The sequence below is a fragment of the Crocuta crocuta genome, unplaced genomic scaffold (assembly GCF_008692635.1).
Source record: "Crocuta crocuta isolate KB4526 unplaced genomic scaffold, BGI_CrCroc_1.0 scaffold458, whole genome shotgun sequence".
NCBI lineage: Eukaryota > Metazoa > Chordata > Mammalia > Carnivora > Hyaenidae > Crocuta > Crocuta crocuta.
Window position 1 is genome coordinate 513554 of NW_027531908.1, and position 12031 is coordinate 525584.

The 12031-nt window shown below is 58.3% G+C and overlaps 1 protein-coding gene across 1 annotated transcript; it reads left to right on the top strand.

The window, feature by feature from the left end:
* Positions 1–8370: 8370 nt before the first annotated feature.
* BRD3OS (BRD3 opposite strand) lies at positions 8371–10626 on the top strand. Its single transcript, XM_077774642.1, has 2 exons — positions 8371–8568; positions 8952–10626. The coding sequence occupies exon 2, from the start codon at positions 9564–9566 to the stop codon at positions 9816–9818; it is 255 nt and encodes an 84-aa protein (XP_077630768.1). The 5' UTR covers positions 8371–8568; positions 8952–9563; the 3' UTR covers positions 9819–10626.
* Positions 10627–12031: the final 1405 nt, after the last annotated feature.

The following is a 12031-nucleotide window of genomic DNA, read 5'->3' on the forward strand; positions in this document are numbered from 1 at the left end:
GAAAAAACACTCCTGCTCTTCGTCCTGATGTGATGTGGTGACCGGCCCAGGCTGAGGCGAGGTCCCCAAGGCGAGTGACCTCATGGGTCACTGCCTGCCATGACCTTCCCAGGTTTCTTGGCTCCATCTAGTGGGAAAAGAGAACGGCCCAGGATGGCAGCTTCCACTGGGCGGAGGAGGCTGGGCTCAGCCAGGGCAAGAGAAGCCTGTAAAGCCTGCGACTTGGAGCCCCCAGGATGGACACCCCCAAGATCCTGCCTCTTTGGCTCCTCCCAAGTTCTTGGGCAGATGCTGGAAGGGCCGGGCCTCCCTCAGAGAGAGAAAGGCTCTCCAGTCCCACCTAGCCATGCTCTGTGCTCTTGGGTATGACATTTAAGTCTCTGAGACTCAGTCTCCTCACCTGTGAAATGGGCAAGATGGCTCCCAGGACAGAGGCTGCACCGTGAGTCAGCGAGATGGCTGTTAGCAGGGCACTCAGGACAGGCCTGGGGTAGGGGGGCCAGGTCCCAATGCCCACAAGGGGGCGCTTATGGGTGCCAGTGGGTCTGCGCCAGGGCACAGCCCAGGGGGATATCCCGGCCCTGTAGCCACATGCCATTCCTATCCCTGGCTCTGAGCCAAGGCCCCTCCCAGGGCCTGCTGCCCCCGCCGAGGGCTCTGAGGTCTGAGTCCACACCCTTGGCCACTGTCACCTAAACAGTAATGGCCTGTCAGTCAGCAGAGAGGTGGCGTCTCCTCCTCTGAGCCTCGGCAGCCACCTCTTCTAGTGCCTTTCGGGTACCCACCTTCCATCCCGCCTCTGGCCCGATGCCTCCTCCCTCCCCACGCTCCAGGATCAAGACACAGGTCCAAGTTTTCACCGTCCGCCCGCCCGTCCTGTCTCGGCAGCATGTGACATCATGAATCCGGCTCACCCCGGCTTCCAGGGGCCGGCCCCTTGATGTCCTTTGTTGTTGCTGTCATGACAGGTGCTTGCCCACAGCCACAGGTGCCAGCCAGGCCTGGCCCAGCCGTGCCCGGTTCCTCCCGCCATGACCAGAGACGGACGGTAGCATCGCTGAGCCCCGGTCCGGGAGTGGCCTGACAATGTCCTAGCCACTGGCACCTGCCTTTCATTTCAAGCAAAACAGCCCCTGCTGTGTGCTGCACTCCCCCAACACCCGGGCTTTCCTCTCCCCGCCCCCACGCCCAACCCTTGTTGCGGGGAGGGGTCCCAGGAAGCAGACTCTAAAAGCTACCGTAGACCATCCCACCCCAGCCATCCGGCAACATGGACCCCACGGCTGCCTGTGAGCACTGTATTGAGTCCCTGGCACAGTTAGTGATGCCTAGAATCTTCCCTAGCAGTGAACTGGGATGGGACACCCATGGAAGAGAAGATACTGGGCGTGCAGTAGCTCCGAGGCCTGAATGTTGTGGGGGGAGAGTGATGATTAGAACCACGCGGTGGGTGCAGCGGCTGCAAACGTACGGGGGGGAGTCAGCGGACGGCGGAGGGGACCCAGCTAACCACGGAAGGCAGCGCTGGGAAGCTGGAGCCGCATCTAAGAGCACAGATGAGGAGTCGGCCGTCCCCGTGGCTGCTCCAGGGAAGGCTGGGTGCTCCGGGCAGTTAGCTCCCACCTCCGGAGTGGGGCCTGATGGGGCGGCAGGGAGAGGGGGAAGAGGCCGAGAGACCCCGGGTGGGGACAGCTAGGTCAGCCTGCTGGAAACTCGTCCACGCGCGTCCCCCCACCCCGGAACCCCAGGGCTGGCAGAGTGGACATTCCCCCAGAAGGCTGGCCTTCTCCCACGCCTTCTGAGACACCACATCTCTGCTTCCGGCAGGTTGGCAACCTTAGCCTTTCGGTCTGTGTCTGGGGCTAAAACGTGGGAACCTTACCTTTTAATTCTCTTCCTTGAAAAACCACTTGAAAAGTATCACGCATCATTGCCATTCGCTGCCTTGGGCCACCATCCCTCCGTCCCCTGGCGCCTTTAGCTGGGCAGGTCAGTCCAGGTGGCCACAGGGGACATCTTTCTTAGCTGCATGGCTCTTCGGTCCTGCTCCCTAAGACGGGATGTGGTTTCATTGCTTTTAGCCACAGTCTGACCAGGTAACCCTTCCCGGTTCCCTCCATTTTTTTCCTGCACCAATTTCCACGTTAGGGTTTATAGTGGGGTGAATGGCGGATGCCCGAAAGGTATGTCCCCATCAAATCCCTAAAACCCCTGACCTTTTTCAGAAAAGGGGTCTTTGCAAGTGTGAGTCCCAGAGAATCTTGACACGAGGTCATCCTAGATTATCTGGGCCCTAAATCCGGTGACAAGCGTCCTTACCAGAGACACACAGGAGGGGAGGCCATGCGAAGGCTGAGGCGGCCTCGGGTGATGCAGTCACAAGCCGCGAAGGCGGAGCGTGCTGGTGGCCACCAGAAGCTTGGAGGAAGGCACAGAGTGGATTCTAGACTGGGTGGGGCCCTGCCGGCAGCTTGGTCTCCTGCTGGCCAGGAGGGGGCGACCCTTGAGCCTCAGACACAGAATGAATGCAACTGGTCGAAAAATGTCAAGCACAGTAAAATTCATGTGGTCATATTGCTAGTTTTTCTTTAAATGGCCTGACTTGGTAGATCACCAACCCATTTTTCTGAAAACGGACAGGGAAAGGGAAAGAAGGGGGCATTCATTCTGCTTTTCCCATATGAACCATATTTCAGGGCAGCCAAACAGTTGATGAGGAAAGTTCTTCCCTATGGAAGAATTCCAGACATAAAATTAGAATCAGAAAAATCAACCAACTTCCAATCCTTAATGAAATGAGGGTCCTAAGTTATAATCATGAATGGCGGTCAAATTTATCCTTCAAAGACCGACAGGAAGGTGCCTGGGTGGCTCAGTCGCTTAAGTGTCCGACTTCGGCTCAGGTCATGATCTCACGATTCATGAGTTCGAGCCCCGCGTCGGGCTCTGTGCTGACAGCTCAGAGCCTGGAACCTGTCTCAGGTTCTGTGTCTCCCTCTCTCTCTGCCCCTCCCCTGTGTGTCTCCCTCTCTCTCTGCCCCTCCCCTGCTCACACTGTCTATCTCTCAAAAATAAACATTAAAAAGAATTTTTTGTAAAGATGTGATCTGTTACTGCAGCTATGTATAAAAACACCAACATATTTATAGGTGGAATAATGTGATGTCTGGCCCTAGCTGATATGTATTTCCTCACAATCTATAGTTAGCTTCCTCTGAAAACTCTTCTTCTGTGAAATATGACATGCAGGAATATGCATAAAGCAAACACGCAGCTTCAGGTGATGTTATAAAGGAAGAGCGGATGTAACCAGCACCGTGTCCGAATGAGCTCTTCCACAAGACCCCAGGGTCCTCAGCCTCCCCCCTCCTTCTCTCCCCTCCCCGCGCTCAGAGCTGCCCCTGCACTGACATCTACCTCTTCACACACTGTTTTGTAGTTTTACGATTAAAATATGCAACCATAAATGCTATAATTAGTGCTGTCTCTTTCTGAATGTTGCATGAATGGAAGTCTTCAGCAGGGTGTTCGCTTTTCTTCAGTAGAGTGTTGAGGGTGGGGGCTGGCCGCTTTCCCCTTGATGATGCGTTTCTGTGATTCACTCGCGTGGCTCGTGCCGACTCCCGTTCATTCATCTCCAGCGCTGCCTACTGCCGCGTCGCCGCGTGGAACTGGCCGCGCGTGTTTCCCGGGTCTAACGGCACGGACGCTGGACAGTTTCCAGTTCCTCGCGGCTCACCCCCGCGCGCCCCAGGGGTGGGTCGGCGGGATCCCCAGCGTCCACACCTGCGACTTCGCGGAACAGTGTCTTCCAAAGTAGCTCCATCACTGTGCGCCGGAGGCAGAGACAGTACCCCCGATCACAGCCCGCAGTCACGGGCGTGGTGTGGCCAGTCTGTTCGCTTCGCTGTTCTGTGGACGTGTGTGGTCACACTACTGTTTTCATTAGGAGTTTCTTTCCTGTCCTTTCCTTTTTTCCCTTTTCTTTTCCTTTCTTTCCTTTCCTTTTTTTTTTTTTTTTTTAAGATTTTATTGCTCAGGCATCTCTACACCCAACGTGGGACTCCAACTCACAATCCTGAGAGCGAGAGTTGCACCCTCCGCAAACAGGGCCTGAGGGGGCCCCTTAAATTGGCCTTTCTTGATCACTTATTTTTTTTCTTACTGTTGGTTCGTCTCCTTTTCTTCTTAAATTGCAAGGATTCCTCGTATATTCTGGACGTGAGACGCACACTGGTTCCAAGTTACCCTCTGCCCGCCCCAAACCGGCCTCGNNGTTGCTTCTGGGAGCCTGCACCCGCAGGCAGCAGTGACCTGGCGCCCGCTGAGCCCGCTGAGCCCAGTTCGCGACGCCAACACGGGCAAGGCCAGGCTCCCGGGACTTTCTGGGGGGCAGCACGTCCGGGGTCTCCTCAGAGCTCCAAGGGGCCATCTCCAAGCTTCTGGTTTTGTCCCCTTTCTTTTTCTTTTTTTCATTATCCCCACCTCTTCCCTCGGCTCCCGCAGTCCTAGAGCGCGAGGCGCTTCCTGCAGACGCCACCTCAGTGGAGCCTGGGGTCCAGGCTTTCAGTGCCGATGCTTTGGCGGGACGCTTGAGGACTGGAGAGAAAAGCGTCGAGAGCTTGGTGACAAGGGGGTCTGGGGAAGACTCACGTCCTGGAAGGGACGCAGGCCCTGCTGGTCTCTGCATCCTGGGTGGATGTCTCCACGGCCTGTCCCCTGCCGAGGAGGCGCTCGGGAGTCACACGGACTTGGGATGCGTTCTGTAAAGGTTTCAGCCTCTTCCGCTCGCTTGACGGCCCCTGCGTTCACGGTCGGAGGCACGGAGAGCCGGCCGCACCCCTCCACAGACCTCCGCCGCCGAAGCTGATGTGCCTACTGCACTGCTGGGCGCCCAGCCTGCCGGCAGCCCCGGGCACAGCGCCACGACTCCGGGGCGGCCGGCCAAGTGCTGGCACCTCTGTTACACCGGACTCACCTATCACAGAGGGGACGGGAGTTCTGTCTGTCCCAGCGCGACGGGGAAGGATGCTGGACGTGGACTGGCCTTCTGTGCCCTGGAATCTTCTGCCAGCAGAACGATCCATGGGGCAGGGGTGCCTTGCAGCCCACACAGCAGCGGAGCAAGGAGCTCACGCCTCAACAACAGAAGCCAAGTAATGGGCGTGTGCTGGTGGAAGTCGCCGTCTTACCTATGCCCTGTCACCCAGGTGTGCCCACGTGATGCAGAGCGGAGCGGCCCACCCAGGACGCGGTGACGGCACCGCTCGGGAGCGACACCATGGAAGACACAGATACTGTCTCCCCCACGGCCCGGCCGCATGTCCGGGACCCGAGGAGTGACGTGGCAATGGCTCCTCTGACTTCTACTGACGCCTCACCGCGTTGTTGATCCCACCCCCACCTCTGAGCTCCGACGGGCTCCGAAGTCTCAGTTCTCAAGGGAGGAAAGCCCACCAGGAGATCCGCAACGGCTCCTTCGACTTGGAGGACGAGACTCCCACCCAGAAACGTGGGGGTCCTCACAGCAGCACGTCCAGCCACTGCGGACACCCACGCCGGCTGGGGCCACGGAGCCCTCACACCAAGGACAAAGTGAGCCGTCGCTTCACGTGGAGAGCAGGAAGAAGTAAGGCTCGAACCCAGGGGGTCATCTGGGGTGCGTTTTAGCATTTCCACCGCCCACAGTAACTAGAAAGCCACCACAACCCAGGCTAAGTAAGTAGCAGGATAACTGAAGGTGTGTGCCCTCCGGGGATGAAGGTATAGGGCACCCGAGATGCTGCCGCGGGCAGGGGACCCCCCAACGAGGGACTGTACGGGAGCGGGCGCAGTGACAGCTGTCCGCACTCCCCTGCCTGATAGGTGTGTGTTTGTGTCTCCCTCGTCCCCCTGAGTATTTTTAGGAAGCACTGTTGCGAGTGGCTTTGCAGTTTGGCTTCAGACCGAAGGAGACTGAATGGGAAAGGTGGGCTGGGACCGCGTCTCCTCCCGCTGCGGGGAGGCTGCACCGGCCTGCTCCAGCGCGACAGACTGGAATCTTCTCAGGCAGGCTTGCAGGGCCGGCTGCTTTGTTTCTGCTTCGGTTCTAGGAAGTTCCCATCTGCACAGAAATGAACGATTGCCGGCTGAACGAACGGAGGGCAGTTCCCAAGTTTTTGGCTCATCGCCCGCAGCCTTCACATTAAACGTGACCTCACACACCCTTCACACTGCGCTTTGTGAGGCTCGGCCCAGGTCTCTGCAAACCTCATTTTGCCCTTTGCCAGCGTCTCCCCAGTAAGCTCTGGGAGGCAGACGGGGGGCCCCGGGGAACCCCTGAGCAGCCCTGCCCCTTCCTCTCTGCTTCCTACGGGCTTGCTGCCAGCGTGCGGCTCCTCCAGCAAAGATTCTTCACAGTTTTGTCCTGAAGCAGCTGCCGAATCCAGTCCGTGGTTTTTCCGACAAGCACAAAATCCACTTTATCACGTGGCCGCCGCTCAGAGGCGGCAGCTGGCTGGCGGCCCTCCCCCGGGATCTGGGTCCCCAGCCACTGGGACTCCCTCCCGGTGACCTCAGCTCCGTGCTGGCCCTCCTCTGAGTTTCTTTGTAATATTACTTTAGTTATAAGACCCTCTTCTCTGCCTCTAGCCCTGGAGGTGGTCATTTCTTCATGTGGTTGCTGCCTCACAGAAACTTTAAATGTTTTGTCTTGTTCTGTTCTGTTTTGTTAAGTTTACTTATGTACGTTGAGAGAGAAAGAGAGGGGGGCAGAGAGAGAGAGAATCCCAAGTAGACTCCACACTGTCAGCGCAGAGCCCGGCGTGGGGTTCCATCCCGCAAACTGTGAGATGGTGACCTGAGTTGAGATCAAGAGTTGGACACTTAACCAACTGAGCCACCCAGATACCCCTAGGTTTTCTGTTTTCTCTTGACGGTGACCTAGTGAACAACTTTGTACCTCGTGAATAACTACTTCTAGTAACTTCTCTCTCATCAAATCATTGGTGGGATTTCTGTCTTTGAACTGGAGGGACCCTAAGTCCCTTGTCAATGACACATATTGCAAATTTCCTCTCATGTCTGTGACTTTCCTTTTCGCTTATTGCTTTAAGTTTTTATTTTATTTTAAGTTTGTTTATTTATTTATTTTGGGGAGTAGGAAGGCAGACAGAGAAGGAGAGAGGCAGACAGCAGGCTCCGTGCTGTCAGTGCAGAGCCTGCTGCAGGGGTTGATCTCACCAACTATGAGATCATGACCTGAGCCGAAATCAAGAGTTGGATGCTCAACCGACTGAGCCACCCAGGCACCTCTTAAGTTTTTACTTTAATTCCAATTAGTTAACCTTTTTTCCACTTTTATTTATTTTTTTAAAACTTTTTAAATGTTTTTTATTTATTTGTGTGTGTGAGAGAGAGACAGCATGATGAGGGGAGGGTCAGAGAGAGAGAGGGAGACACCGAATCGGAAGCAGGCTCCAGGCTCGGAGCTAGCTGTCAGCACAGAGCCCGACGCGGGGCTCGAACCCACAAACCGTGAGATCATGACCTGAGCCGAAGTNCGCCCCTCACTTACTTTTAAAATAAGCTTTGATGGGTCAACTCGGGTGGCTCAGTGGTTAAGCGTCCAGCCTCAGCTCAGGTCATGATCTCATGGTTAGTGAGTTGGAGCCCCGCGTCCGGCTCTGTGCTGACAGCTCAGAGCCTGGAGCCTGCTTCCGATTCCGTGTCTCCCTGTTTTTTTGCCCCTCCCCTGCTTGCACTCTGTCTCTCTTAAGAAAAAAACAATAAACATTAAAAAGATAAAGTAAAATAAACTTTTTAATATAGGAAAGTTTTAGATTCACAGAAAAATTGCAAAGATAGTTTAGATTCTAGATAGTTTAGATTAGAAAGGGGAGTTCGAGACCTAATTTTGAGACCGTGAGCAGGGAACAAACTCGAATTATTTAAAAAAAATATACCGATCGTTAGGAGTCAGCATGCTGACAGCAATAGCAACAGCAGTGGCAGAAGTGCGCGAGCAGCAATGCGAAACCACGGTCAGTACAACGCCGGGCCCAACAGCGACGCCGNGGAGGTGATGGGGTTGGGAGGGCCCGGGAGGGGGAGGCGCGGGTGCCTGGACCGGGAGGCCACGGGGAGGGTGACTGGGGCAGGAGGCGATGCGGCGCGCAGATAACTGGATCGGGAGGTGACGGGGTGGGGTGACTGGACCGGGAGGCGATGGGGGGCGCGGGCGACGAGCATGAGGAGACGCGGGCAGGAGGCGATGGGGAAGGAGGGGAGGGCCGGGTGACGAGGAGACTCTCGGCCCCAGGCAGCGATGGGCGGAGGACCCAGGGTGCTGGGGGTGAGCGGGGAGGTGCAGTGAGGGGAAGTCAGGGAGACTCCCGCCGCCAGAAACGAGGGCAGCGCTCAGTGGTGGGGGCTGTGGCCGTACAGAAGCAAAGTTCTGCGTGTCTGCGAAAGCGTCTGGGGGGGCTTGTGGATGATGCTTCCCTGTCTGGTTTCCACATGACGTCATTTGTCTTTCCAGCCCAGGAGCCTCCCGGATGCCTGGAGCAGAAAGAAGGTGCTGGTGGCGGGGTGAGTACCGAGCCGCCCGCAGCCTGGGCAGCCCAGGCAAACACCGTCCAGGCCAGGCGCCGAGGGACCGGCCCCGACGCCTGTGCCCTTCCAGGTTCTCAGGACTTCTGCCGCAGATGCAGACCCAAGCGCTCCAACAAGCGGCTCACCGGGTATCGCCAGTTGGTTCCTAAAAGAACTGGAATGAGTCACAGGCCTGCCCCTTTAAACCCAGGCTCACAGTCTGGGTCACCGGACGGCGACTGAAATAGTGAAATGTGTCACTACTTGGGTCCAATGCTCTGATCCAAAAGAGTTATGATTCTGAGCCGTAAAGCCTCCGCCTGCCACTGGCTGGGTCCTTTCCCCACCCCTGACCTGACGGCACCGTCATTTCTTTGCAGCATCGCCCTGGGCAAGAGCTGACGACAAAGCTCCGAAGGAAGGCTGGCTCCAAACCCCACCAGGCATCCGCACCGCACCGGGGGCCCGCCCGGCCCCGATCTGTGGAGCTGCAGGGAACAAGGTCGGGTTCTGCCCAACTTTGCACGGTGTCCTTTCACGCAGGGCACCAGAGACACCTTTCCAAGTTAAGTGGGTCAAGCCATGGCGTCAGGCTAACAGCAGACCCCCGACAAGTCCGCCCAACGTGGGTGCCTCGACCTTGGCAACCGCACAGCTCGTGAAGTGCGCACAGCCGTCCCCAGGAAACGCTGTGGCCAGGCCGCCGCTGTGCAGCTCGTGGTCTCGCGTGTGGTTCTTAGGGGCCTTTCCGGGACGCTCAGAGGCTCCTCTCACGTTTCCTCGCGATGCAGCCTCCTAAGCGTGTTGCCTACAAAGGGCCGGACTTCCTCATTTTCCCCACGGAGTTCCATAAGGGATCCTGAAGCCCGACAACTGAGACAGTTAATCGGCGCGCTTGGCGTCAGGCAGCGGGCAGCTGTCCACGCCGCGCGAGGACCGGCTCAGAGAGGCCCGGTGCGCGGGGGCCCGCGACAGGGAGGTCCCGGCCAGGGATGAGTGGCCGCGTGCCGCTGGCGGAGAGAGCCCTGTCTGAAAGCTATGCGCGGCTCCGGTACCGGGACACCTCCCTGCTCATCTGGCAGCAGCAGCAGCGGAAACTGGAATCCGCGCCCCCGGGCACGTACCTGAGCAGGAGCCGGAGCATGTGGTACTCCCAGTACGGAAACGAGGCCATCCTGGTCCGGGACAGAAACAAGCGCGAAGTCTCCCGGGACACGGGCCAGTCCAAGTTCTGTACAATCATGTAACCCCAGCCTGAAAACCGGGGCCCACGCAGCAGGCTGGGGGGAGAACAGGACGCGTTTCGGTCAGCGGCCCGGGTGGTTGCCAGTGCTTCCTGGGAGATTCTGAATCGTGAGCGTGAAGACCGAGCTGTGCGGGCAGAGCCCGAGTCCGGCCGTGGCGCCCAAGCGCTCCCGCGGTCCCGAGGGACGGGCGGGCCTGGCCTCTGGCCCCGTGCTTGATCCACTGGCGCTGCGGGCACAGCCCGGGCACGGGGCACGCGCAGATCCTGCTTCTGTCCGATGCTTCCAAATGAACCAAGAGGAGGGACTCCCTGGCTACAAAGAACCTTTTCAAAGGTTTCTAGGCTGTTTTCCGTATTGCCTTCTGCCCGGTCTGGAGACCGATCTGGGAAGAGGCGGGGGAGTCAGCGTCACGAATGGGCAGGCGGCACCTATGCGGTGAGGGGTGTGGGCGGCGGTGGCACCGCGACACGGACTCCTTGCCCCGCACGTCCAGTTACAAGATGGGCATCACGTGCCAGGCGCTGTGGGAGCTTCCACACCAGCTGCCAAGTACGCCCGACACAGGACGGAAGCCCGGGGTTATTTTTCTGCTCCACCTCAGCCGCGAACGGGGAGTGCACATGTGATCACGTGGGTGGAAAAGGCAGGTGCGGCCTCTCGCAACGCATCACCCCTGCGCGGTCGGGCCCTGGTTTGTGAGGCACTGTCGGGATTTGCGGTCTGTTGTGACCGAAGTCTGTGAGGCTATGCAAATGGGGGATCTTTTGTCAAGGCTGGGTTTTCTAAATAAATATCCTTTGGGACGCTCCTTCCTTCCTCACTTTTTTTTTTTAATCTGTTTGTAATACCTTCACTCGGCTTCAGGGTGTGTGTGCGTGCGTTCATACCAGGTGACTCTAATGATTGCTGCAAACCCCGGTACAGAAATACATAAAGCAACGCAAAAGCGTCAGCCCTGTGTGTGTCTGCACAGTCGCGCACGGTTCTAAAGGCACAGCTTGCACTGGGCGTCTTGTTCTAGGAGTTTCTTCTGCTGTACAGACGGACGTCTCCACAGTGCTCTGAACGTCTGACCAGCAGCATTCCCGTGTGCCTGCAGGTGGGCAGGGGCCTCGCCGTTGCTGCCGTGCACACAGCAGGGCCTTTACTTCGTCGTACGTGGATCTTTTTGTGGGCGTGCCAAGTTCACTGGCAGACATCCTGGAAAGGGCACCGCTGGGTCAGAGCGTGTTCCCCAAACGTTCAGGGTCCAGCCAGACGCCGGGTCCTTCCTGACGGACCCTTGGCTTGCTTGCTGCGCGGGCCGGGAGGCTTGAAGTCACATTTCCTGGATCGCCTCCCGGAGAGGAGGAGGGAGGCTAGTCCCCTGTACAGAGCGAGGCGTCTGCTGCAAGGGCCGGCCCGCCGAGCAGCCCTGACACCAGAACTGCCCTGTGGACGGCTCGGTCAACAGCTCTGCAGGCCTTCAGTTTAAGTCCGGCTTGGGAAGAAAGAAACCGCAGACTCATGGAGAATGCCTGTGCTGCGTGCTAACCGCACCGCAGATGAACCCGAGGACAGGTGGCGGTCAGTTTGGCACCAGGCATGGAGGTAGCGCCTGGGAAGGCCAGCACCGGCCACGGCCAGTGTCTGCTCGGGTCAGGGTGTGCAGGTGACTGACGTGCACTGGCCACTCACAGGACAGCAGGCGCTAAGCTGCTTAGAGCACCAGAAGCCACCAGTCTGCGCCAGGGAAGGCTGGGCGGCGGGGGCCACTGAGGTGGACACAGCAAGTCCGCGTCCTTGGGGAGGTCAGCCTGGATGAGAGCGGGAGAGAGCGTGGACAAGGGTACGCGTGCAGGGGATGCCTGCAGCCGCCTGGGGGAGGGGCGGGTGCGGTGCCAGGCCTGGACCTGGGCCAGGGCGCAGGACGGCTCCGCGAGGCCCAGCTCACACAGCTGGACCGCGTGCACAGCGGCGTCCAAGCTCGGGCATCCACCGTTCCTCGCCGAAGCTTTGACCGCATGCCGCGTTCTGCAAACGTACGGTCGTGGGGGCAGGACAGTGTCTGCGGCCCATCGTCCCAGAATCCGCCCCACCCCGTTAGAGAACAGTCAGCAGAGACGAAAGGCTACAAATGATGCTTCCACAAGCTGGCACCTTCCCGCCCGGGCAGAGGACCGGGTGTTTCCGCCCCGCGCTCCAGCAAGGGGACCCGGCCGCCTTCAGGGCAC

Excerpts from the sequence above, each read along its gene's own strand:
- BRD3OS (XM_077774642.1), top strand. The coding sequence starts at position 9,564 with ATGAGTGGCCGCGTGCCGCTGGCGGAGAGAGCCCTGTCTGAAAGCTAT.